The 27,944-nt window shown below is 37.3% G+C and overlaps 1 protein-coding gene across 5 annotated transcripts in view; it reads left to right on the top strand.

Moving 5' to 3' along the window:
- The window catches only part of CAMSAP1 (calmodulin regulated spectrin associated protein 1), a 36,635-nt gene extending 11,113 nt beyond the window's left edge, over nucleotides 1-25,522 (top strand). For 4 of the 5 annotated variants that reach the window (XM_075772919.1, XM_075772918.1, XM_075772916.1 and 1 more), the window contains exons 3-19: nucleotides 7,839-8,101; nucleotides 8,287-8,448; nucleotides 9,270-9,350; nucleotides 10,324-10,356; nucleotides 13,862-14,003; nucleotides 14,957-15,096; nucleotides 15,191-15,287; nucleotides 15,713-15,890; nucleotides 16,598-16,692; nucleotides 17,520-17,604; nucleotides 17,966-20,402; nucleotides 21,579-21,715; nucleotides 21,805-22,013; nucleotides 22,100-22,202; nucleotides 22,576-22,691; nucleotides 22,931-23,049; nucleotides 23,369-25,522. In XM_075772919.1, coding sequence (XP_075629034.1) covers nucleotides 7,839-8,101; nucleotides 8,287-8,448; nucleotides 9,270-9,350; nucleotides 10,324-10,356; nucleotides 13,862-14,003; nucleotides 14,957-15,096; nucleotides 15,191-15,287; nucleotides 15,713-15,890; nucleotides 16,598-16,692; nucleotides 17,520-17,604; nucleotides 17,966-20,402; nucleotides 21,579-21,715; nucleotides 21,805-22,013; nucleotides 22,100-22,202; nucleotides 22,576-22,691; nucleotides 22,931-23,049; nucleotides 23,369-23,671 — 4,700 coding nt within the window. In that variant the 3' untranslated portion in view covers nucleotides 23,672-25,522. The remainder of the gene's footprint in view (nucleotides 1-7,838; nucleotides 8,102-8,286; nucleotides 8,449-9,269; nucleotides 9,351-10,323; nucleotides 10,357-13,861; nucleotides 14,004-14,956; nucleotides 15,097-15,190; nucleotides 15,288-15,712; nucleotides 15,891-16,597; nucleotides 16,693-17,519; nucleotides 17,605-17,965; nucleotides 20,403-21,578; nucleotides 21,716-21,804; nucleotides 22,014-22,099; nucleotides 22,203-22,575; nucleotides 22,692-22,930; nucleotides 23,050-23,368) is intronic. The other variant, XM_075772917.1, reaches the window with a different exon arrangement.
- The last annotated feature ends 2,422 nt before the right edge of the window (nucleotides 25,523-27,944 follow it).

Here is a 27,944-nt window from a genome sequence, read left to right on the forward strand (position 1 = left end):
ACCTTTCACAGTGACGGTGATGTGATCTCTAGCATAGAGAAGTCTGTAGCAGCCTTTGCCAGATTTCCTGCTTCTATTTAGGCTCGTTCGGAGTACATTTTAATAGAAGTTAAATGCCATGAACAGTAGGAAAAAATATTTTTGCTGGGGCTTTTGGCGTTGCGTTGTTGGTTAGCTCCAGTGAGTAAGGTTTGTGTGTGTGTGTACCATTGCAGGACCGTGGCCCATGGAAATCGAATTTGATTTTTTTGAAATGGCTCCTGCAAGGCGTTGTCACGTAGTAACCATTACTTCTGGAGTAGCATTGCAAAATACTTAGAAATTTATTAGCCTCTTCAGTTCATAGAGAGATCAGCTGAAAAGGGTTTGCCTATGTGATTATTGTTTTGAATAATATTTGAACTTAATATGTTATTTGTCATTTCTCAGGGTTATGTTTTTGTTTTAAGATATTGGATGTTGTTCAGCGGGTCTTGCGCAGCTACCAAGCAATTGTGACTTTTTTAAAATTGCTACTATACAGATGAAAGTTTTGGGGGTTTTTTTATTATTTTAGACTTTGTTCTGGTCAATTTGGTAGAAAAAATGCTTCTCTGTTTATAATACTAAAATGCTTTTATGTTCTGAAGTAATTCTTATCTGATAGGGTTTCCATAACTGCCTTCAGGTGGCTGAGTAAAGAGTATTTTTCTGGAATGTTAGATTTGGAATTGACATACATGAATTGACATAATTTTGTGCGTTAAGCTTTCAAATGCTAGTGTGTATCTTGGATTTCATTTTCATCTGAGTAAGGCTAAGGTCATGCTTAAGTGTGGGAATGGTCAAGAACAGGAATTTGATTCTAGTGTAGACTGTTACTAAAAGTCATTCATCACTGCAGGTTTTACCTGAAACCACATATTCTACTTATTGTTACAGGATATTTGAATTCTCCACATCTAAGCTGGCATCTAAGTAGGAAAATTCTTCATCCTTTCTTTTTTTCCTCAAGGACAAATTACTGAGAGCATGCATGACACATAATTTGGAGTTGAAGTCCCAGTTTGGGCTTTGTTTCATTTGATGATGCATTCCTCCTTTTTTTCCTTCTGGCCATGAAAAGAGAGAATTTTGGTAGCCAAACAAGAGCACAGCTATCTTCTCTCTTCAACACAAAGACTGCTAGTGAGACAACCCCTCTTCTCGCATAGGAATTGAGCTGAATGGTTTGTTTCTGGAAGCCTGTAGCTGTGAAGTCTGTCTGTGATGGCTGCCTGGATGTCACAGATGGACTCCAGAGGGAGGTCTTACAACTGCTTGTCCAAATTCCAGAGGACAGAGAGGAAGGTGTTGTGGAGGAAGGGATTTCCCCATTCAGTGTCACTCCCTCCCTCTCCCCAGATACATCTGGGACTGCTGTCATGGATCATTCTAAAAGTCTGTGCACAAATATCAGGAAACCTTCTATACACTTGAGAGATTGTAAAGCCTCGGGTTCTGCGCAGCAGCAGTCAGAAGGAACACATTTTCATTTGGTACAACTTGGGAAAACAAACAAAAATTTTATTTCTGACCAGATTTAGTTATTACAGCATTAATTTATGTGTAGAAATTATGTTTTCCATCACCATGGTTATACTATTAAAATTTAGATATGGAAGGAGTATATGAAAGTGTTTCAGCATTGCAGCTTGCTGTGAGCAAATGGCTTGTTTGCGGCCCTTTCCATAATAAATGTTGTTGCTTCTTTAAAACAGCTTGTAAACTTTAGATTTTTCAAAAGGTACTTGGTGGATTTTATTTATTAGGGCTAGGAGCTTTACATAGTTTCCAGACTTAATCCTAACATTAGCCTGAGACTTTTGGCAAGACACAGGCAGGAAAGCCAAGCGCTATTCTAATGCATTGTAGGGGAAATGCAAGTTGTGGCTTTTTTTTGTCTTTGAAGTACTTAATACTTACCTGTTAAATAAAGTTTTACGGTATCGTAACAGTTACCCACAGTTACCGGTTGGTAGGCGCAGTGTGAGCGTGTTTCCTGGGCTAAATTGCCTAAACCTCTGGTTTCCACGCTTCTGTTCTTTGTTAGCTTTCTTCTCAGTTCCATAATGAAAATATTTCCCAAAAAGCTGATGTGTTTTGCAAATATTACTTGTGTGAAGTTTACAGGGGTGAAAGATTCCATAATTATTATTTTGTCTCTTCTGCTTCATCCTGGTTTGTGGTTTTATGCTTGATCAAAAGATATGATGATGAGAGTGCAGCCAGTCTCACCAGCAGTATAAAAAGTCTTTGGCTTGTTTGGTTTTGGGTTTTTTCCTGCCCGTTGTATGTAAATTTTCACATGTGATATTACAGATCTCTTACGGAGTTTATAATACAATTCTGTAGTAAGAACCAACAAAGAATGTTTTTATTATAATGCAGGTGGTCTTAGTTGCTGAGAAAGTGTAGCTTCTGCTCCTGATCTGCAGCTTAGGGACATCTATACAGTACTAAATAATTCTGTGAACAGATACTGATACTAATGAAATCCTGCTCAGAATTTGAATAAGCTTCGTTCTGTTTACCGTGGTGCTTTGGCTCTCTTTCCATGTGAAACCAGTTCTTCGTGCTTCTGGAGGTAAAATAAGATCTGGGGTGTATCCACTTCTTCAGTTCAAGGGATAAGTCAAATTTGTTCAGATTGCTGTATTTTTCTTTATTGAATCATAATCAGGTAATAGTCTTTGAACAGGTTTTTGTGAGATGGTGAAGAAATGGTCCCTACCCTAAAGTGAGGAGAGGGGAGTCTGGCAATAATTGTCTCTCTGATGGTTGTTACAAGTGAAGTTATTTCTGTCATCCTGTAAATTCTGTTGGACACAATGATTTATGCTTGGAACGGTCAGGTTTTTTGAGAGATTAGAGCTCATGCATATCATGGAGCGGGCCAAAAGACTTGCTGCATGAGAAGTTATGACGGTTTATTTTTGAGTCCTTCATCTCTTATAAAAATAGCTGGTAGAGGTATCTCTCCAGGAGGCTTAGTGGGGCAGGAACACAGTTTGTGCTGCTGAAACTTGGAAAAAATGTTATTACTTTGTTTTTATAAGTGTGGGAAACAACAAAAATGGTCACTTTTGCCTTATAATAAGCTGACTGCATGCAACTAAGTATCATGGTATAAAATTCACATAAAAATCCATGTGTGAAAGAGATCCAGTGAACTCTGATACTCTGAGTGTGGTGTGGTAAATTCTTCGACAGTTCTTGATAGAAAACTTAGGATGAACTGAATTAAGGATGCATGCCTTCACAGATCTGATGATCAGGTTACGTGCCGTTGTTTTTAAGTTACTACAAAAACACTGATAGTTTTTAAGCTTTGTCTTTCAAACACCTCAGTTTGTCTAAAACTGGCAACTGTAAAGCTTGCATTGAAGTTGATGCTAAAATTTTCTTGGGGTAAGAACTCGGAAAGCACATTAGGAAAAGCAGAAGGTGTTTGCAGGCTTTTAGATAACATGCAATAGTAACATAAAAGTGCCTTCCTTTTGGAATTAAGGTGATATCAGAGATCTTTTTATAAGCAAAAAAAAAAAAGGACATGATTTAATTGTTTTTGGTTTGCTTTGGTAGGGTTTGTCAAACTGCTTGAGCAGAAATTTTCATAGCTATAGCTTAGAATTGCTCAGAAGTTAATTTTTCATATTGATTTTTTTCCATATTGCAAAGCATAAATTTGTAAAAATACGAGTTTTAATGAGCTGAATTTTTCTAACATCTAAGTTCAGTTATAGGTCATGAAAGTAAGGTGTTGAAAAAGATGCTTATAGAAACTGGGACTTGGAAAGACCGGGACATTCTCTTCAAAAAAAGCATCAACACATTCTGTAGTGAGGCAAGCAAAAAGTACATTACATGTTTGGAGTTTGCCTGATCCATAAAAACTGGGGAGAAAAGCTATCCATAATACCAGTGGCTACTTGTGTATCCATAGTGTGTTATTTAGATTAGTGTTAGGTTAACTGTGTGTAATTGTTCTAAAACTGACAATGTATTTCTGAGGTTTTTGACAATGTGGCAATTTTGACATTTTTAAAGAGATTTTGAAGAATGAGCAGACCTGGGTGCTGCAAGTGGTTTATGTGGCATTATACTACAGATAAGAACAATTAGCAGAGATGTGAAAGATAGGACTCTTATGTAGCGTTTTCAGATGGGGATTTCAAATATTGAAGATACTTCACAATTAGAGTACTTTTTGTGTCTGTGTCTGTCTAGGAAGGCTATGTCACCCCATTTGAGAGAATTGCCTTATGTACAGGGCATCTCCAACTAAGTAACTGAGTTGAGAAACTTCCAAATACCATACTTCTATAGCATCCTTTTTTGCATCACAGTTTTTCCTGCCACTTATTTCTTACTTATTTGTGCCTGCCATGTGAATAGTACGATTATGTCCAGTATAAAATAAATTTGAATTAAATAGTAAAGTTAATATTATCACCCTTGAACTTTGATGTGGTTTTTATATCTTAAAATTTCTGTGGGCCTTTAGTCAGGACATCAAATGAGTTATAAAACTGCTCCTTTCTGTCACAGATAGGCAAATTTAGCTGGCAGAAGCGCTGTGTACACTAATGCAGAAAATAAAACTGGGCAAGTGAACTAAGTTGCAATTGTGGGAGGATTAATGTTTACGAATAACTTCTTATGATAGTGTTCAAATTATTAATCCTGGTACTAGAAGTCGCCCCCCACCTCCCTGTATCTTTAATCCTGGTCAATCTAAATCCCTTCACTCCTTAAGCAATTATATGGAGATCAGAAACATGAAGTTGGGGGGTTCTTCAGTATACAAGAAGATTTCAGATCTCTCGACTAGACGTTCAGACTAAAGAACAGTAGCCAAAATACCAGGTGTATTTTTTTTAAGTGTATTGATTTCTGCGACGTGGAATCTCATCACTAAGAACTAGATCTATTTATTGCTAGAAAAGGCTTTTAAAAATCATTAAAATGTTGCTAGTTTAAACAAAAATTAATGTGGGAGGCCTTACTGCCCCGGCACACAGGAAGCTGAGCATCACATTCCAATAGTTGCTTCTGTTTTAATAATTTGTGTAAAGACCCCAATGCAATAGATTATATGCCTTGTGGGTATGTTAGTGTCGGAGAGAATGCTTTTTGCTTTCTGTAGTTACAGTCTATAAAATAATTGCAGCCTACCTTGTGGAAAAGGGACCTGAAGAAAATCAGGAGCGAGCCGGCTGTTTGCCAATGCAGGTCTGTGTAGGTGGCCGGGCAGCTGATGTGCTGCGGGAAGTTCAGGGTTTCTTTGTCCAGCCGTTACTCTCAGCGCAGTTTCAGACTGTCACCTCGGTTACCCTGCTCCGCGGGGGTCTGTGGAGCTGCTGAAGGGCAGATGTTCGTACTAAAACCCTTCAGATTTCAGACATTTTGAATTTGCATTTTTTTGTTTCAAAAAGCCTTCAAAACTTGGAGTGGTGCTAATGCTCTTAGCACAAATGTATTTCACGCATATTTTATGAGCTAGTATTCTATTGTTTCTTTCACACGTAATTGTAGTAAAAAGCAATTTATCTTTGGTTGTTAAAGGTGTAGCTGCTTGTAATGAAGCTAAAATGTTGAATTACATGAGCTGCTTTACATTTTGACTTTTGGATCTTTCCCCAGCCTTTAGAAATGGGAGCTCTAGTTCGCTTTCTGGAAGTGGCAATGACCATTAAATGGAATTAGCTTTCAACAGCCTTTGATTTTAGGTCAGGTTGTCTAATGTTAAGAAGATTAAAAATATTTGAATTTATTATCCATTTCACTAAAAATGGACACCCGCATTAACAAATGCTAGTTATGTAGTGCCAGTGGGGTTTTATTGTGTCTCTTCCAACCATCTTCATTATATAGTCCATATATCAGCATTCAATGTCACATAAAGGAAAAACAGTGATCTTAATTTTAAAAAAACCTTCAAAAAGCTTTCCATTTTGAAAAATAGGGACAGTACTGTATGACTGAGTAGCTGTTAGAGCTGTTAAGGCAACACTGGTTTACTACATATTTTTATTTAAGTGAGATGTACTTCTGGCTCATGTAATTGATAACATTTGGTCGCCGTTTCTCTTGATGAACATTAAGTGCTCTGCAGTATACAAATACTGTGCGGCTTACTTTGCAGTTCAAAGATATGCTATGGGTAGGAGGTTTATTGAATGGAGAAATTTAGTTATTCTAGAAATGAGCTGACTGAAGAGTGAATATGCTGGCAAATTAATTCTTTTAACTGTAGATGTACATATTTAAAACAAACTGTTCAAGTGACTTCGGGGGAAGATCTTCAGAGTGACTGGATAGCATAAGATAGAATTTTATGTTTGAAAATTACGAAATGTCAGGCTTCTAGTAAGACAACACACTTGAGGCTAAAAAAAGTATTTTCCTGGAGTTGAAGACTCATTATTACTGCTAGGCTATTATAAAGATCAATAGCTTCTAGTCTGATTACTGAACATAAGTAGAAGTATTTATTTTGGGATATATCAATTTTTAACTTGTTTTATGTCTTTTCAGTAAGGCCAAGAAACTATTGCTCACAACAGCATTTCCTCCCACTTCCAACTGTTGTAATCACTTGACATTTGCCTTGTGCTGTAGCGTTACAACCTTTGACGCTGGCAGTACTTCAGCTAGCGATGTATGGGTTTGAAATGCCTTGGACGTGTTTAGAGTCATCAGAATATTAGTTGTCGTTAGTGCCTTTCTTTCCTGGCAGCTACAAAGCTGTGTTGATTCCTAGCAAAAGTGGAAGTCTTTGTGAGGGTTGGGAACTGGTGGGGAAGAAATGGTGTGCGAGGATGAAGTCTTCTGTGTTAGTAATTTACGTGCAAGTTAAAATTAACACACTCGGGATCTGTGTTCAGTTCAATAAAATCAGAAGACAACTTGTGGAAATTGTGCCATTCCAAAAGTAGTTAATTTTAGGCTTGGTTTAAAATTCATGTTTAATCCAGGTGGAGTGGTTTTGCTTCATAGGCCCTGATTTTTATTTAAACGCTAAAAAGCTGCAGTAGTTTGCTTCAACACTTCTGTCGTCAAAAAAATAGACAATCAGCTCACTGGAGACTCAGTTGTTGCAAACCGTTTGTAAAATGCTCAAGGTTTTAGTCAAATATTTCGGTCTTTCTATGAACTTTGGCAGTTTAGAACCAAGAAATAGGTGACTTAGTTTTCTTTTTCAGTTTGAGAATGTTTGGCCAGCCCCTCTTAGTGACCGAGTGTTGCGGTTATTTAATTGCTGTGCACAGATGTTTTGGGATATTGCTTGAAGTAGCTGTAAATTTGGCTTTGAAGATATGTATACTTTGCTCATCTGATACACAGAGCATTTTAGCCTGTGATCTAAGTAAATAATTTGTAATTCCAATTAAAATACTAATAATATGCACTAATCAGTAGAGCTGATACTCTATCATTCTGATTAAGCTGGGTCTTACTCAGTGAAACAGCTAGAGATGCGTAGAGGACAGTGGGACGTTTGTCCGTATTGAAGTGCTTTCTTGAAAGGGACTCCAGTAGCTTGAGAAAGCTAACTGCTAATGTATAGGATTTTTACTAAGTATGTGTATGGCAGGAGCCAATTATGTATGCTTGAATTAAAACTTAAACACAAAGATCTATTGAAAACCATTTGCAATATGAAACTGCAGACTTAATTACAGTCAGTATTTTTGTGCTTTTTTTTTTTGTTCTTTTATATACTGTCTTTGAATTCAAGTAAAAATGTTTACTTTTGTTTATAACTGATGCCCCTTACTGGTGTCACATATTGAAACTTTTCTTTCTTGTTTCAGATAATGTCCCAGAGGAGCTGAAGGACCCATTTTACATAGATCAATATGAGCAAGAACATATTAAACCACCCGTCATCAAGCTGCTGCTGTCCAGCGAGCTGTACTGCCGTGTCTGTAGCCTCATTCTAAAGGGGGATCAGGTGGCTGCTCTGCAGGGACACCAGTCCGTGATCCAGGCTCTGTCTCGAAAAGGGATTTACGTCATGGAGAGTGATGATACACCTGTGTCTGAATCTGATCTGGGCTGTGCACCAATCAAAATGGTTAGCTTAATTAAATCCACCTAATGATCTTCTTTTTATTTAACACTATTTAAAATAGTTAATGGAATGAAGAGCTCTTAATTTCTAGGTCACTAACCTCAGGAATTTTAAACACAGTTGGAATATATAACTTTTTTTCCTTGAAGGGTTTTATTTTTCAATACTTAATTGTTTTCCTCTTTTAGAGTTCTCATATGGCAATGATTGATGCTCTTATGATGGCCTATACTGTAGAAATGATCAGCATTGAAAAGGTGGTTGCTAGTGTCAAGCGTTTCTCTACATTCAGTGCCTCAAAAGAACTACCCTATGATTTGGAGGATGCAATGGTTTTCTGGATTAACAAGGTAAAATTTACTTTGAAAAAAGGGTGCCTGCTTCTTATTGTCACTTTTCAGAGTTGTAAAAGGGTTCTGATAAGTATCTTTCTTACCTGTGCACTTCGATCATCTTTTCCACTTCAGATGAAGAAAATTTGCTTTAATTACTGCTTTGTTACTTGTTACCTTAAGTCCAATGGTAGTTGGGTATACTATCCTCTAATACAGGTCATTATTAGTAGTATTGGATTCCATTATTACTGCAACATATTCTAATTTCATCTTCTTGCTTGGCTTCCCAAGGTTTCGGTATGCATTGGGAAAGAGAATCAGACTATTGGGGAAATGCAAGTTCTTTTTCTTAGGGATGCTGTAATAAAGCTGGTAAATTTTTTAAGGCAAATTTTAAAATAAGATAATTAAGAATGAAATTAGGAAAACTGTAGAAACTGGGTTCTTTCTTTTTAGAAAAGTTGCTGTGAGATTTGGGGTTTTTTGGGGTGAAGCATTTTTTCATGTAAAATAATAGGATAGACTTCATTCTCTCTGGCTTGAATACACTTAACGGAAATACTGAACCTTTTCAAAGGGTAGAGGTTAAGTTGCTGAAACCCTTTGAGTTACAACAGAGTTGCATTCCAAAGAGAATGTCTCCTTTGCAAACCCAGGATTCCCTTGTTGGGAGTTATAGTTACTGCTAATTAGATAGTTGTTCTTGAAAACTGTTGTAACACATTATTCTATGAATTTTTTATGTTCGTAGAATGGATTGTCCATTAAGTAAGGGGAGGAAGAGGGAAACATATTCAGATGTATTTTAATATCTTTGCTATGCTATGCCCTTTTAGGTGAACCTTAAAATGAGAGAGATAACAGAGAAAGAGATTAAATTAAAACAGCAACTAATGGAAAGCCCAGGGCACCAAAAGGTAAACCAAATTTGTCTTCAGTTTTGATTTCGTGTCTTGATGATTAATGGATTTAAATATAAACATTTTGGTATTTTCTTTGTCAGAGAAATGTGAGGCATCCAGTCCTCGAAACTCCTGAGATTTTGTGCATGCAAATTGTTTTGTGTCTATCATCAGTGCCCTTCCTTACCTTTCGAGCCCACTGGTATCTTCTGACTTGTTTCAGTTGGACTAAAATAACTTGTGTCAACTTAAAATAACTTTACATGGGTAAATATGACTCAGCTTTCACAGCACAAAATATATATTATATATTTTGAAAGCTCTTGGAGCATATTCGTTTTGCATGGGTTAATTGTCTGATGTATAGTCAGAGGCTTATTCAAGTTCTATCCAGTAAGCATACTCTTGGCATTCAAATGTTATACATGTGTGTTTGTAGATTTTTCCACCTTTTTCCCTTGAAATTCTATCACAATGCACTAACATTGCAAACCATAGTACACTTTCATTTCTGGAGAGTGTAAAATAGATCTTTCTCAGACATAATGTATATTGGCTATCTGAGCCCCCAATTTATGATTTAATGAAGCCTTAAGAAAAACTCCTATGTTCTTTACTCAAATTGGCATTGCTGTGCAAAGGGGATAAAAGTGTGATGTATGAACAAGGCACAATTCTTTAACTTTCATCTTAGTGGCAAGGGGATTTTTATGTGCTTTTTATGTAAGATAGTATCCTTCAATGATAAGGGGCTAAAGAACTGTTTAGTTTACAAGTTGATGCATGGTCTGAAGGATCCCTTTAACTATTTGACTCTATTGACTTGTGGGTCTCATTTCGATATTTTAAAATCTAAATTTCTAGGCTGCAACCCCTCTAAAATATGAAAGTGTTTATTGCTGAAGTGCATTTAAGTATTACTGCTTTTAACTTGCATTGCTGATGTTCCTCTCCTGTTCCTACGCTCCTTTCCTTGCTTCCTGAGCAGTCTCCTTCCAAATGGTATTGGAAATTAGTACCTGTAAGTGAACTACTTTTACACCAGTTGTCATCCACAAATCATGGCTTTTTAAATTTCTTCAGAGTGTTTGTTTCCATTACAATGCTTCTTAGATGGTCTTTGAAAAAAAAAACAAAACTGTGTAAGCTTTTGGGTCATCAGGCTTAGTTTTCATAACATGATTTTTGCATACTGTACAGCATATAGCATAATCACTTCACAGCATTTAAAAAAATGTTTCCACAGCACAGGAGTGAGGGATATGGAGTAGCAGCAAAAAACTAGAAAATTAACAGCAGTTGAAATGGTTGCATTTACTATTTTTGTTGTAAGTAGGCAATTGATCACAGCACTAAGGTGATATAAATGCTGGTCGGTTTAATGGTTGCTTAATCTTTGAATCCATAGTTAAGATACCCAGATGTTTGTAGTCGTTCATTAAGTAATGCTCTTGCACTGCTCTTGCACCTGCTCTTGCACGGGTTTGTAAACCTGTCAAAACCAGCACACCGTTATTCATTGAGATGGGGTTAGAAGATTTGACAAACCGGTTTGGACCCATTGTGACAGTTGCTGGAATTGTATTGTAAATTAATGAGACTGGAGCTGGGAGGAAAGACAGAATTAACATTTTACATATCAGAACAAAATACTTATTTTCTTTACGGTGAAGTGTGAAAATGGAATATCAATCCCACTATCTATAAAACAATAATAAAATTGTACTTCCCATATACAAGCCTGCTTGCTTTGGGCTCAATTGCCTGCTTTTATTTCAGCTTGAAGAGATTTTTCTTTATTCCTTTGCTTTCCTTAGCCGTGATAGCCTTTCTCCTGCTCTTGCTGGTTTTGGTGTTTTTCATTTTCTGTCTGGAAAGATGAGAGCTGTTGTCTTGGTTGCAAATTCCAAAGAACAGTGCACCTGGAAAAGGCAGGCGTGATCAGGCAGTCGCCTGTCCGCACAATCTCTCTGCCTTTCTGCAGAGAGCTCAGTCCCATTCCGCTACCTCATCATCTTTTATTTGTTTGAACCAAACGTGTGGACCACAGTAAAAACTTTAAATATCTGCAATAAAGGAAATTTGAGTGGGGACTTGCAGGCTAATAAAATCTGTAACAGAGCCCTGTCTTCCAGCCTCATTTAAGGACCTGCGCAAAGCCATAACAAAGTACTGACTAGTGCTTATCACTTACGTTCCAGTGTGCTTAAAGATCACATCTGTATTGGAGGCGTACACTTGGTAGCCTTTTGAGGAAGTGGAGTAGGTTTATGTTTTGTTTAGAGACAACTGGGCGAGAGTAGAGGAAACTACAGGAGTGGGATTGACTTGCAGGATACGGTTGAGTGGTAAAGTCGGTGGTAAAGGAAGGAGTAAATAGAGGTTATCTCACTTCTAGTCCAGTACCACTTAGATTATACTGGTTTACTGACAGATTTTGCAGTATCTGTAGTAGTTCTCACACCATGTCATTTCTGTATTTTTTTCTTTTGTGATTTCGTTTTTAATACAGAGTTATCTCTATTTCAGTAGCACCCATTTCTGCACTTTAGTGCATACAAATGTAATTAATTGTATGCGTGGGAGGCGATGAAACAAACCACAAAGCCTAGCTTAGACTGTAAGAAAATTCAGAATTTTCAGTATAAAAGACTGAATGGGTAATAGAATAATAGTTGAGCAAAAAACAAGGAACTAATTTAAGTCCATAAAATACCTTTTTTATAAATTTGTGGGTTTTTACCAAAGCTAAAATAAACAAGGAATTCTTATAAACTTTAGTTATTAGTATTGACTGTAGTTGATTTAAATTCCATTTAAGCCTATTGGAAAGGAAATATTTCTATCTACTTTAAATATGGTAGAAATTAATGTTTAAAAAGAAATTTCTGAAGTTTATTTTTAATATGCTTACTTCAACTAAGTGGATAAAAACCTTTTAAGCTAACCAGTTCACCTTAGTGTGCATACTTACTTTATCAGACTTAATGACCACATTTCCAGTGCATAATGGATGTTGCTAATGCATTTGATTTGTTTCTTGTTTGAGTAATCACTATCATATATCTCACTATTTCTTTTTGTGTAAGCCTGATCTGATGCATGCCATATCGCACTGCATGCTGGAACCAGTGGAATATGCTCGTGTGGTACAGTATGATTCACATTCCATTACATATTTGTGGAGTGCTCCAGGCTGGGGAAAAAAATAATTTACACCTGGTAAAAGGACAGGAAAAATAGCATTAGCATATAGAGATGGCTTTTAGAGTTAACTTGCCTTTGCCAGGGAAGCTTAACATAGCGTGTTTATATTTGTGCAAAATAAATGAATGAAACTGGTTGTTATTCCTCTGATCATAAGTGATCTTCGTTCCTTGGAACAGATTTTTTTCTCAGCCTGTGCCATCCTAAATTGACCCGTAGGAGTATGTGTGTGTTTCTGTAGAGCTTTCCTAGGTTGTCCTGGAAAGTGTATGATACCATTGGTAAAATCCAACTTTCCCTGATGATTAAATACATTCTCTGTATATCTGCATGTTAGACCAGCACATCAGTCAAGATAGTTTAAGTGTTAAGTGATACTAATGCACCAAAGTGTAAAAGGAATCTTTTTTCGACAAGGAAAGGTATTTTTGCTAGGTTCTGTAGTGTATTGCTCTTTTGCTTGCCTGATCGCTTTGCTGCTCTAACTTAGATACAGCTTTCTAGTCTAGCTAGCATGTGGGTGCTTAGTTACTATCAACGCTAAAACTTTTCTTGCAAAAAATTGCAAGAAGCAATGCCAAGATTTTGTCTTTAGTTGACTGGCTTTAGCTACTCTTCATCTACGCTCCAAATTACACAAGGGCTTGGGGGTGGTTTGCAGAAGAGTTTGATACTGATTTCACTGTAGATCAATGAGAGTTTTGCTGTTGATTTGAAAGGCCTGCTTGCTCCTCTTGTTGACCATTTTTGGAAAAGGCCATGTTTGGGTTTTTTCTTTGCATGACATTAGTATTGTACACTGGCTTGCCAGACATAGGATGTTCTGAATCTCTCTGAGAGAACTTGCTGTCTGTGGACATGATGGCAAGTCTGTGGATGTAGGTAACGTATCAGAAATCGCCAGCTCATCTGAATTATTTTTTGCTGTGTTTTGGTTTTGTTTTATTTTCCCAAGCTTTAAGTGTTTTCACGTAGTTATCTGTGTCTCTTTCTTTGGATCTGCTGCATTCATGCATATGTGTGGAAGGATTTTGACTTAAATTGCTTGTAATAAGTTAAAGCGTGTGAATGAAGTTAGGAATTCAGCAGCACGGATTGCTTCCCGATACGAGGAGAGTGATTAAAAGGGAAGCACCGTATTCTTCAGAATTGGCTTGCATTGAGAGAAAAGTATAACCTTGTAAATTGGTTTTGACTTAGAGCAGAATGCTCTGAAGGATCCACCGTAAAGAGTTTTCAGTGCTTAACAAAAATTCCTTTTTTTTTCTTTTTTTTTCCTTTTTGTTAGCATCATACGAACACTTGTTTTCTTTTGTTAGGTGCGTTACCGAAGAGACCATCTTTCAAGCAGACAATTACCTTACTTTCCTTTGCTTGAAGATTTGATGAAGGATGGTAGCGATGGTGCTGCTCTTCTAGCTGTGATACACTATTATTGTCCAGAGCAAATGAAACTAGACGGTATGTAATAAAGGTTTCTAAAAAAATTTTTTACAAAAATTCTCCAAGCTTTTGAAAGTTGAACTAGAAATACGTTATAAAAATGTGACACATCTAACAGGTGGCAGACTACAGCGAGTTAGAATCAGGTCACGTATGGAATCTGCGTAAAATCAGTGGATTTAAAAAGTAACCTCTCTTTGATTTTGGTTTTTTTTTTACTTAGAGTAGAGCCTTCTAAATATACTGTGAGCTACAATATTATAGATACAGCTTTCTTTGCTCAAATAACTGAGCTTTGTTTCAATAGACCATAAAAAAGGAATACATGTCCATTACTGTTAACTGATAATTCTCATGTTCTTCTGTAGGAGGATGTAATTTGACATTGTAAGATCTAAATTTTAAAATGGTTTCTCCCAGTCTTCAGCAATTGTCACTCTTCAGCCTATCAAACATGAGTTCCCTTTCCTAGAAAATCTTTTTCTTAAATGCAACAAGGACATTGAATTATTAACTTCTACAAACTAACATTTTGTAACGGTTTCTAAATTCTCAGTTATGTTGTACCTTGTGGAGTTCCTGAATGTTTTCAGAAGGAACCACAACTGTGAATCCTAGGAGTAACATTTTATTATTTGCAAATCAATATGTCTGGTTTTAATTACTGTAGTATTTTGTCATTATGTGTGTTCTTTGTAGCCTGCTTACCTTTTCTGTTGCTGTGATAGACAGAATCCTGTTCTATAATGAATGCAAAATTGATACTGTTTTATCTGTGGTTTTCTTCCTGCTTTTCCTATCCCTCTGCTATTTAACAGGTAGAGAAATGTCACTGGTAGCAAATAAATATTTAACTGGTGGTGTATAAGCAGTCTGTGAAGTTCCTTTATGCAGTGTTTCTGTTAGTTGTGGGTGGAAGGTCAACACGTGGGAACGGTGTCGCAACTTACTCATCTTTCTCGCCTTTCTAGATATTTGTTTGAAGGAAGTAACATCAATTGCAGACAGCCTCTATAATATTCAACTTTTGAGAGAGTTCTCAAATGAATATCTAAACAAATGCTTTTACCTCACATTGGAGGACATGTTATATGCTCCTTTGGTTTTAAAGGTAAGAAACATAATGAAGGATTTATTTTTTTAAATAAAATGAGGTAAATCATAAGTGGTTTATTATTGTGAGGTGTGTTTTTTCTTTATTTTAGCCTAACGTCATGGTATTCATTGCGGAACTTTTCTGGTGGTTTGAGAATGTTAAACCAGACTTTGTACAACCAAGAGATATTCAGGAAATAAAAGATGGTAAGTTTTTTACTCTTGATAAAAGTTAGGATGTTTTTAAAAACTACTTAGATTACCATGAAACTTGCACAGTGGTGTTTCATTTGGAGTTTTGTTTCTACCCAAACTTTCTACTTGCTGGGGATCTTTTGAAAGCAGTAGAAGTGGAAGGAAATTTAGTCCTAGATCCACTTGAGTTCTAATTTTTTGAATGAGATGGATAGGTAATTTTTTCCCCCTAAAACTAATTATTTGCTTGTAACTTTCTTTCCATTAAGGTCACAATAAGATACATATTTTAAATAAACACTGGTACTTACAGTTTCATTTTAGCATTGTGTCGTAAAGTTTTCATTCTAAGGTGCTGCAATCTGAACACTCCCTGTTCTGTTTTGTTATTTTAATGGCAAGTATAAGTTGTGTTAATGCTATAAATATATGCACAGTTAAAACAGTGTTGCAGCAGAAGAGCAGTCGTCCGCCTGTTCCTATTTCCAACGCTACTAAGCGAAGTTTCATGGCTAGCCCTGCTAGTACAAGTCCAGCAGACTTGCAGCCCTCGGCTCAGACGGGCCCTGAAGCTTGCAGTCGATACTACCTGCACCCTGAGGAGCCTGACTATCTGTAAGTCTGTTTTCATGTTGTTCAGACTAATCTTCAGTTTATGCTCCTGTTCAGATAACCTAGGAACTTCTGCTGCTAAATGTTCTGATTTTGCTTACAGAGTGAATTTGAGTTGTGTGCAGTCGGTCTCTAAAGTATTCTCAAGTTCAAAGAATCACTTTGCGCTGTTATGTTTGATCTCTGTTTGGCAAATGACAATAAGCCCTACCAGTAAATGTCACCATTGCATTATAGAAGTAATTAGTCTAACTTCTATTTCGAAAAAAATGTGAAAGCTGCTAAAGCAGCTCGTCTTTACTAGCCGTATTCTATAAGTGGTGATATGAAAACAACATTAAATAGATGTAATGTACACAGAGGTTAATGACAAGGTTTTTCAGCTGATCTAAGTTTATTGGCAACCAATAAGTTATTTCAGCCTTTTCTTTGTCTCTAACGTACTATGTACATAAGCTACATTTTAAATCTGCTGTATTTAGAAACCTAAACCAGTTTGATTTCAGGTAGTAGGTTTACTTTTGTATTGTTACATGTGAAAACCTTTTCTTCTCTTTAAGTAACTTCTTTAACATTAATTTTAATGATGTATTATTGTTATTTAAAGAGGATGGGGGTAACTATTACCAATGTAACTTCACAACTATATAATTTCTCTCATGGTAGGAAAAAAATTCTTGTGGTAACGAATTTTTACTTTTCTGAAATAGTGGCAAAGGAGGAAGCCCTGCTTTTAGCCCTTCCCATCCACTGCTCCCTTTGAGACAAAAGCAACAAAAATCTTTACAGGGAGAAGACAGCCCTGGTAAGTCTACCTTGAATTTGCATTTCAACAGGCAATGACCTTCAATGTCAATACAGTAATGAATAAAAATCTAAGTTCATGTATGTGAATGATCTAAAACCGAATTTAACTGCAGTCAGCCAGTGGTAAGCATGCTTAGTTTGGGTAAAGTATCTTTGTTTGCATTAAAAGATTTTAAAGATCTTTTAAGAAAGTTGCTGGATTTTTAATTTCTTTTTCCTCACACAAATGAGCTTATTTCTCAGAATCTCAAGTGCAAGAGATTAAGGCTAATAATGTCAATTCTGTGAAAAGAAAGGAAAAAGCCACTTGTCAAATGTTCGTAAGACTAGCAAAAGTCTTAGGAAGTACCATTGTCATCCAGAATGACAAACTCTCTCTAGTACTTGACGTATTTTTATGTAAATGGTTTTTTTTAATTACTGAAAAGCTAGGTTTTACACTTACACAGGGATGCTCAGAGTTTCTTTTCTTTTATCAGCTAAGGTACCAACCAAACATTCCAACTGTTCTAACAACGTGCAGTGAGGACTTTATTTTCCTCTTTTCTTTTCTCTGGTTTTTTTAAGGTTGGGGGGCTGATAGGGAAAACAAATTCAATAGTTTCATGTTTGGAAATCCAGAAGTCAGATACATATATGTGCACACTTTCCGTTGTCTTTTTTTTATTCAGGCTTTGTCTGTTTGTCTCTGGTCAATATTTCAGCAAATCTGTTTTCTGCTGCCATCTCTCGGTGAAAGAATTTATTCTGTTTGCTATGAAATAAAGTAAAAGTGCTAGTTTAAAGACCATTTCTAAACTGTTAACAATTTAAAAACTATTTCAGGTCATCGGCATCGTTCTAATTCTCTGACCCGTGTTGACGGGCAGCCGCGAGGTTCAGTTCTTGCGTGGCCAGAGAGGAAACCCAGGTAACAGATGCATTTAAGTATTACAATACTGTTTAATGAAAGGATACTGTGACAATTTCATTGTGGCAATGTGGTATCCCTTCCTTAGAACTGGACTGAGTCACTTAATTTTGTTTTCTTTTAAAGTACATTTTCAGAGATTACTGATTTTTAGGCTGCAGTTGAAAATACTTGATTTTCAGTAAGCACTGTTGAAAATTTAAGTATCTGAAGTTACCATTTAGCATTGCTGATCGCTTTTGATACAGGATATGTTTTTCAAGTGGAGCAAAAATTTTAACTGTCTATATTGTGGTCCTTAATTCAACAAATTGTAACTTTTTGTGCTTAAGCGTCAGTAGAGTGTTCTTATCTTTTCTAGGCCTCTGTCTCAGCCAACACCATTTGCTCTTCATCATTCTGCCAGTAGTGATGTGGACCCTGGGTCTGGTGATAGCATTAGTCTGGCTAGATCAATCAGCAAGGACAGTCTTGCTTCAAACATTGTTAATGTAACTCCAAAAAATCAGCCCCATCCTCCATCAGTGAAAACTAATGGGAAGAGCTTGCTGAACAACGTTGAAATTGAGGATGAAGATGAAGAGCTTATTGCGATAATCAGATCTGAAGAAAGGCCAAACCACGGTGATCTTGAATTGCAGAATGCATCGGCCAGGGTGCCCAGCATAGTTGCAACTGCGTGGTCTCCAAAAACAAATAGCGAGACTTCAGAAAGCAAACCAGACAGTTTTTACTTGGAGCCCTTACTGCCTGCAGTTCTAAAACCAGCAAAGGAAAAACAGATAATCAATAAAGAGGATGAATGTGGGGAGGGGAAACAAAGGAGTTTTATAACAAAGAGATTAAATGAGGGACACTTGCCTTTGATCCGCAAGAAAACAAATAGCAGTCATGGTGAGCATGACCTCAATAGGACTTTTACTCCGATTTCTAGTTCTGATTTCACTCCAGTTGCAGATCCTAGTGCTGCAGATTCGGTGGCACTGGTGGAGGCAGGGTTAGAAGCTTCCAGACCTTTGGCTAGTAGCAGTTTAGATCCTTCCCCTCAGGAGCTATCCACTGGAGGATTTTTTCTTCATGCTGCTAAATCTGATGATGACATAGCAAGTAAAGTCAATGTAAGTTATGTGAAAAGTCTCAATTCGCATGTTCCAGATACTACGTGGACTATGGTGAGACAGGATTCTGATTCAGATCTCTTAGATATAGAAGATGCTGAACAGGATTTGGTAGTCATAGATGACCATCCTATAGTCACTAAATACATTGGCGAGGAAGAATCTGCAAAATTGCAAGAGGATATGAAGGTAAAAGAACATGAAGATAAGGATGATGCTAGTGGACGTTCCAGCCCGTGTTTGAGCACAATTTCTCAAGTTAGCAGTGTGTCAATGACTAGTGGGAGTGTCCGAATGACCAATTTCGCAGAACGAAAGCTTCAGAGACTTAATAGCTATGAAACAAAGTCCAGCACAAGTAGTTCACAAAAGACCACACCAGATGGATCAGAAAGCTGCCCAGCACCACTGACCACATGGAAACAAAAGCGAGAGCAAAGCCCCAACAGCCAAAATAAAGATAACGTTAATCTTTTAGCTTCTGAATTGGTGCAGCTTCATATGCAGTTAGAGGAGAAACGAAGAGCAATAGAAGCTCAGAAGAAGAAGATGGAAGCCTTATCAGCAAGGCAGCGACTAAAATTGGGTAAGGCTGCTTTCTTGCATGTTGTTAAAAAAGGGAAATCTCCTGATGTTCCGCAACCACTTAAACCAGAACATTTTACAAAAGAATATTCTCGGCACAATGGTGAAGAGTTAGATGAAGTTTCTTTGGGTTCCAAATCTGAGGGGTTTCTTCTGAAAGAGGAGGAGAGAGAAGAAATGCTTAATGATTCTCAAGAAGTAACAAAAGTAAAAATGCAAGAAAGCCTAGCTTTTGCTGAGCAACATAAACCGAAAGACTCTGCTGCTATACATGATTTGGAAAAAAGTAAAATTATTTCTGTTGCCCTCCTAGAAGACAATGTTACTGAAGTAGATATAAATGAATGTGATCTTTCTATTGAAAAACTAAATGAAACAATCAGCACGCTTCAGCAGGCTATATTAAAGATTTCTCAGCAACAGGAACTACTTATGAAGTCTCCAACAGTGCCATCACCAGGAACCAGAAGTAACTCTCAGGACCAAAAGGTAAAACCATCAATTCATTTTGTTGAGCCCCTATCTCCAACTGGAATGAACAGTCTTCGTAAACCACCTCGATTTGGTCAAGGAAGGAGTCCTCGATCGGGAAGACCTGCTGATCTGAAAGTCACTAAAGACAGACAACAAAATTCAACGCGCGTCAAAACCCCAACACCAAGTCTAGAAACTTTACCACATTTAAGACCATTTCCATCCAGTAGCTTGTCAAAGACACCAACAGAAATCGGCTTGGAAAATAGTCCTGATCATGGAAGTGGTTCTCAAGAAAAGTGTTTCTTTGATACCTATAGACTTCATGATGAGAGTAACCAACGGGCACTTGTTCTCTCCACCTCCAAAGATGCAAATATTATTTCTGAAATGAGCAAAGAGGTGAATAACAGCTTCAAGGAAACAGGGTTGAATTCTTCTGATGGCTCAGGAAAAGAAAATGTCCCAGTGGATGAGCCACTGCGAAGCAAGGCTAATCTCATTGAAGTAGACTTGTCTGACTTAAAAGCTCCAGATGAAGGAGAACTTGAAAACCAGGACAGCTCTACAGATATAATTAGCGAAGGTGATCAGAAGTCCGGTGTGGGTTTCTTCTTCAAGGTAAATATGTTATGTTTGTATATTTAGGTATTGTTACATATTTGCCCAGCTTTAGAACTCTTATTTTCCCTTCTTCATTCTTCAGTCTTCTGATGGAACATAATATATTCTGGTTGCAATATTAGGATTTTAAAAAACTGCATTGAAAAATAATTGCTTGTGGAGGAAAAAAAGCTTTTGACTTAATGTATGAAATCCTGGCTCTTGTTGGCTTTACCAGGAACCAGGATTAATCTTGCTTTTCTTCTCTTTCCCTTTTTTTTTTTTTTCTATCTGAGAAACAGACAAACATACAAATGTCTTGTAAATACTTAGCTCAAAAGAAACACAGAATGCAATGGGAAGAATTTACTGGTTTGAAATCCCAGCTTTCTGTGAACCTTGAAAGAAAAAAAATCTGATGGAACATGGGTGTCAAGTAAAAGCCTGCTTGAACAGGTTTTAAAACTTGTCAGGGAGCTGAGAGTCTGAACATGTTGGGGTTTGATTTTTTTTTTTTTGGTCGTTTGCAGCCAAATTTCTCTGATTTTGAGCAGCCTAACAACCTAGAAGTCATGTGCTCCATTGAAGAGTTTAGTTGTGTGGCTGTAGATGCAAGTAAAAAATATGTGTCTACTTGTTCTAGTGAAGTTCATAACTGCTTATCAGAACGTTTAGTTATCTTCATTTGTGCTTAGCAATAATTATTGTAAATACCTCAAATGTGCTGGCATGACCATACTTTTTTTTAATTTCCATTTCAAGAAAGTTGAAAAGTTGAAGGTTGTCTCAATCTCAGTGAATTTGACTTCTGCTTTTGTATAGGATAATAAACATTGACTCAGAGGTTCTCGTTATGCTGGGCTTATTTGTGCCTACATGGTATTTGCATTCTAGAAGGTTTTCTGCTGGTTAAGCATACTTAAAAACAAGTTAGAGTAAGATGAGACTTTTTTTTTCTCCCCTCCTCACAGACTTAAGGGAATACTAAAACTGTCTCTTAAATTCTGCTTGAGCAACAAAAAGTTCAATACAGTTCTGATTTACACTTAACAATTCTAAAAATGGAAAGATTTCCAAAAGTAATAGCTTATATTTTCCCTAAAATCTTCCTGGTATCCTCAGCAATCTTGTGATGTCCAGCTTAATATTTTTGCTTCTATTCTTAAAAACTCTCTATCCCTATGAATTTTGCAGGATGAACAGAAAGCAGAAGATGAGCTTGCAAAAAAACGTGCAGCATTCCTTTTAAAACAGCAGCGCAAAGCAGAGGAGGCTCGGATTCGGAAACAGCAGTTGGAGGCTGAAGTTGAACAAAAAAGAGACGAAGCGCGGTAATAACATGTGGAAAGAATACTTCTTTTTATCTTGAAAGTGAGGAAAATTTTTATATGTTGAATATAATGTTGTGTTTGCTTTTCAGTCGCAAAGCTGAGGAAGACCGAATACGGAAGGAAGAGGAGAAGGCTCGAAGAGAGCTCATCAAGCAAGAATATTTAAGGAAAAAACAGCAGCAAATTTTGGAGGAGCAAGGGCTTGGAAAGCCCAAATCAAAGCCCAAAAAACCCAGGCCAAAGTCGGTCCATCGTGAAGAATCTTACAGTGATTCAGGGACAAAGTGTTCTTCCACACGTAAGAATTTTGATTTGTTTGCTCTCACCGAGTCTGCAAATCTGCTTCAACAAAACGTGTTTCACGCTTTCTCTTTTATTTTGTAGCTGATAATTTGAGCAGTGCTCAGTCTGGTTCCAGTCTGTCTTTGGCCTCAGCAGCAACAACTGAACCTGAAAGTGTACACTCTGGTGGCACGCCATCCCAGAGGTAAAGAGACAGGCTTAATTTTAATTTTTTTATTTTATTACTATGTTATGAAATAGTGTTAGGATTCAGTGTTGTTTGCTTCACTTCACTGGCATGGAGGCACAGTAGTAATTAGTGAATTCATCTTCTGTTTTATGTGGCTGCCAACTCCAATGTTCTGTACAGACTTGCGATTTTGTTTTCTTTTCTCCCAAAGGAATAATAGAATTTTGCTTTGGTAATCTAGCAGGGAGATTCTGACTGGGGGGAGGAAAAGGGACAATAGCCTGCTCTGTTCAGGGCCAGTGACTGGTGAATTTATTTAAGACTGGAGGGGGGAAAAACCCAAAAATCTTGCATATCTCTCTTTTTTTATTATTTTTCCCCCCAATAGAGTTGAATCTATGGAGTCTTTACCAATACTGAGCAGAAATGCTAGCAGAAACACAGAAAGAGATTGGGAGAATGCTTCAACAGCATCTTCTATTGCTTCAGTGGCAGAATACACAGGTGACTGTTTTGTTTTAGTTTGAGCATTTGTTACGAATAGCAGGTCATAAAAAGCTGTGGTACGTTTGATGTGACACACTGCTATTTTTGAGAAGTTGTCAAGTGTATTTTGTTCTGTTTAATATCTCTAAAAGTAAGTTACTGTAGAAAAATATTTAAGGGTTTATTTTCACTTTGATTGAAAATCTTAATGTTCATAAATGTAGGGAAAATAATTGTTACTTATTTATTTTCCTTAGGTCCAAAATTATTTAAGGAACCCAGCAGCAAGTCAAACAAACATATTATTCACAATGCTATATCTCATTGCTGTCTTGCTGGAAAAGTGAATGAACCACATAAGAATTCAATATTAGAGGTAAGCGTTAAAATACCAAATTATTCACGCACTGACAATAAAATGTATCTATGATGCTCACTTCATAATCCCACTGACGCATTGTAGTGAATGCCATTTCCTAAAATGTGCCTGTGTTGAGAATCCCTTACTTGTCGTGACTGCATGGATTTACAGAAAACACGATCCTGTATTCAGAGTTCAACTCCTAAGTTTATAGAAGGACTGAAAATCATAGTTACTGATGTAGTGTTTCAAAAAACTTTGAAAGTGTAAAGCTTGATACAATACAGGAATTTTCACTGTGAACAACCTATGTATTTGTTTATTTTTAATGCAGGAACTAGAAAAATGTGATGCCAACCACTACATCATTTTGTTCCGTGATGCTGGCTGCCAGTTTAGAGCACTTTATTGCTACTATCCTGACACTGAAGAAATCTACAAGCTGACTGGAACAGGGCCAAAGAGCATCACCAAGAAAATGATTGACAAACTTTATAAGTACAGTTCGGACAGAAAACAGTTTAACGTGATTCCAGCCAAAACCATGTCTGTCAGTGTGGATGCTCTTACTATTCATAACCACTTGTGGCAAGCCAAGCGACCTGCAGTGCCAAAGAAGAGTCAGACTCGTAAATGACACTGAGTTCTTGGGGAGAAGATTGCTGAATGGGATTGCATTGAAAGAAGACATGTTTACCATTTTCCTCCAGTTTGATATGAGATGTGCAGAACCATAAACACTTTTTAAGAAGCTTCTAAACAGAAACCGTGGATACAAGTTATTAAGGATGAAGGAACATTGCCAGTGTTTTTTATGAATGATAAATCTGCTGTTACACCCAATGCTAACTACTGTGGCTTTCAACTGATGAGGGACTGTGCATGTAGCAAGGTCTTTAACAAGTGGATTTCCTTTTACTTGAAGCTTTTCATCGGTACAAATTGGGAATAATTAAGTTCTGTTTCCTCTCCGCCTCATTCCCTCCTTTTTCCTGTCGTTCTTAAAGTTGGCAAGGTCCGAACTTCAGTAGACGGATTGAACAGATCTTGGGTGAAGTGTTTTGGGTTTGGTTTGGTTTTTTAAACAGTCTTTAGGGAAATCTTCCTTTCAGACTTTTTTGAGGAACTGTTTAATACATCAAACTGTTGTACTGTATCTACTGCCAACGTAAGTCCAGCTCTCAGATTTCTGAAAAAAGCCCCAACTTGTGCTGCTCAGAACAGAGTTTACTTGCAGTATCTGTTTAGGATAAGCATTGCAAGGATTGCAAAAGCCAGTCTTTTTTAAAACAAATTATTCGCAAATGTAAAGATTTCTGGAATACAATCATGAAGAGGCATACAGGTGCTACTAGCTGGAATATGCCTGACTGAAACTTAAGGCAAGCTGAATGGAGCACAGTTATTGCTGATTTCAGTTTCAGGTAGTGTCCTAAAGATTTGTTTGCTTTAAAGATGGATTCTGGTAGGTATAGAACATTTCCACTCTGAGCACGCTACTCCTGTACGATGGTGCACTTAATGATCACAAATTTTAATGTTTTTATTACATCATGAAATGTAATTCTACTTTCTTTGTCCTGTCTTTATTCTGAATGAGCAGCATGCTCTAAAATGAAGAGTGTGTTATGTTTTTTTATTTTGGGTGATAAATTAATATATTGATTTGTTTTTCTCATTTAAAAGCAATTTTTAAACAGAGACATTTGCATTTGTTTCAAAAGCCCAAATAAGTCGAATGGCTTGGATTTCTTTTCATGTTGAAATATTAAATCTTGAGTTATGACCTTAAAAGTCTTTGTGTTTCAGCAGATTAAATTTGTGTCTGTGGTAACAGGGTATATTTGCAGTTCAGTTCCATTCTTTTAATATTCCTATTTCTCATTTTTGGCCCCGGCTAGACTTCCGGGTAGGTTTCTGTAGCTATTACCTAATTTAATCTATTAACGTGCGCCTGCTACGTCTGGTTTGACACTACTACCCGAGGGTCATGTAGGCTTATAACTTTGGTTTGCACATGTTTACTTTTATTTGAAGTGTTACTTGAATATGTATCTCTTAAGTGCAGAAGGCACTACACCATCCTAGAGATGAACTGAGCTCTAAAATACAATACAGTGTAATTATTAAACTTTGAGAATAATGGAAGTTACAAAGAGTTATGTACATAAGGGGAAGATAGGGTACGTCATAAAGTGCTAACTAGATAGAGCAAAGTGAAGGTCTTCCATTGCGGTCTCTCCGTTTTCTTCCCCTTCCAGTACTCCTTGACTAGGCTGCTGCAAGTTTGTAAATTATGTTAGATAGTTTGCTGCTTGTAAATAATTAAAAGGCTTTATGGTTTCTAAAGTGCTAAGTATTAAACACCGTCATGAGTGTAACTTTTGTTACCATGCTTTTCATGCTTGTGCTTTATTTCTCACTGTTTGATATTATATACCATATTTATTTTATGAAACACTGAAATTTAATAAAAATCATTAACTGATTTCCTTTTTATTTCATGTGTTTTTTTGTTGTTGTGACACTTCATCCCCTCAAAGAACTAATATGCTTTAAAGATGTGCTATTCTATGTTTAGTTGTGCTCTTAGAAAGCTTCACCTGTAAGTAGCTGTAATAACTTCACGGCAAGAGCTTAGTTCTCGTGATGTGCAAGAATTAGACCGAAAGACTTTCAGAAAATTGGAAAGTAATGTAACAGTCTCCTTAAGGATTTTCTTCATCAGCCTTCAGACTCTTGAATCTGGCTGCTGGGTTTTCTTTGATCTGTATATTCAGCTAGCGACAGAATTTTGGAAGCACTAAGAGAATTTCTTTTGTTGGGCTCTTCAGTGTTAGCTTGCTTTGGAGCTGTAAAGACAAGTTGCCTCTAGAATTTAGAAATAAGCCGGTTGTTTAAGCTTCATAACGAATCCATATTGGTTGCACGGAAGTGAAATTTGCATTCTCAAAACTATAGACTTTTCCAATGCAGAAATAATTTTCTGTGACTGTACAATAAATTTTTCAAAGAAGATAGTCCTTGTTTGTAGAAATTAAAAAAAAATAAATCCGTGATTCCAGTGATTTGTACTGTTCTGTATTTCATTCAGGCTGAATTATGGCTGCCCATAGAAAGGACTGGACTACAGGAAGGTGATGGCACCTTCAGTGTCCCCCTGGATCTCATTGCACTAGATCAAGTCCTTGTTTTTCCTGCTGCAATGTGGCTTCATTTCCTACTGGAAACAATAGAGGAGTAAGTCATTTTCTAAGAGATTAAATTCTCTGAAAAACTAACAGTCTTCAGTTTTAGTTCTCAAAAACCATTAATCTGTAATACCTTGGCAGGGAATACGGTGTATTGATGTAGTCTGGAAAAACAGGAAGAGAAGCTTGTTTGTAAAGAACGTAACAGGATTTGTTGGTGACTCTGCAGAGGAATGTAGGAAAACTGTAGATGTGTGTGGGCAAATGCAGGCAGGGTTTTGTAGGAGGGAGAATAATTCATTTTCTTAAATAGGTTTTGTATAATCTGTGACCAAAAATGTCAACTTAACCATGTTCACTTCTTGGTGTCAGCCCAGGGTAAAATGTGGTTGTAGGACCGTGACTACATGTCTTTGTTAGCATTGGGGCTTGTGTTACGTTTATCGAGTTCTGAATATGTAGGATTTCTAACTCTGGTTTTAGGGACGTCATGCTTCACTCTCGGTGACTGAGCAGCATTATGTTGTAGGAGTAGTTAGGTGATCTTACGCTGATAACTGTCATGGAAGAATAGTGCCAGCATCTTATTTGCTCATGTCACTTCTAAAAATCACTGCGTAGAAGCGGACCTGTCCTTCCCACAGCCACGTGAGCGTACGGTTGAAAGGCAAGGGGGTGTATTGGATATTGCAGTAGTATAGCACTGCTCCGTGTCTGGGTACCTCCGGTAGAGAAAGAGAAATAAAGTCTAGACCTGCAGCTTCAGCTGTTGGCTGAGGTTGGTTTTCACCAGGATTAACTGGAGCCGGGGTGGTTCCCCCTTGGCCGTGTGAAAGCAAGCAGAACTTCAGCTAAACAACCTTCCGACCGCTCACAGGGTTCTCCTTGTGCTTCCTGGGCGTTTGGGCAGGAGGAGAGAGCGGGAGCTGCAGATAGAGCTGCGGTATCGGCTTTTCCGATTGGCGGTGGAAGGGAAATAAATTATAAGAGCTGTCTAAAACCACGTGATTTCCCCCCCCCCGCCCCCACTTGCTGTGTTCGCTCTGGCTAGAGACTTAATTTCCTATATTGAGTACTATGAAAGTAGGTCTGTCTTTGACCTCTCTCGATTTCTTACTAGTTTCTTACACATAATACATACAAGAATGTACATCTTTAAAGTACTTTTAAATGCAATTTCTTTTTCTCAAACTTCCATACTTCAGCCTGTTGTGTATTTACACGTGCTGTTTGCATTTGTAATTAATGTGTCTTTGTCTCATTTTCATCATGCTCCCCCGTAGAGTAAGAGTTCAGGCAAAGAATAATCTGAATTTTGAGAACACTGACTGACTTTGAAAACTTTAAAACAGTTCAACACTACGTGCTGGGCTGCTGGAATGGTTGAGTGTGCAAAAAAAAATAAATCTGACTTTTCTCCCCAGTAGACTAGAGAGGTAGTGCGTAGACACCGGTGATGGGAGTGGGATTTTCACTTGCTGGGGCCAATGGTTTGGGGCTGTCGTATAAAGAGTAATGGGAATGAGTTCTCAGGGCTTGAATTTTCCATTAATTTTGCTTTTTTTCCTAACAAGTCTTCAAATCTGATCACTAGAGGCAGTGTCAGAGAGCTCAAAACTCCCTCACTTTGTTTTTTGGGGGGTTTTGTTGGGTTTTTTTTAAATATCGCAACAAACAAGATGCGTCATCTTCGCTCTGAGCTGACTGTCCTTGGAATTC

This window comes from Balearica regulorum, chromosome 20, assembly GCF_011004875.1.
Source record: "Balearica regulorum gibbericeps isolate bBalReg1 chromosome 20, bBalReg1.pri, whole genome shotgun sequence".
Classification (NCBI taxonomy): domain Eukaryota; kingdom Metazoa; phylum Chordata; class Aves; order Gruiformes; family Gruidae; genus Balearica; species Balearica regulorum.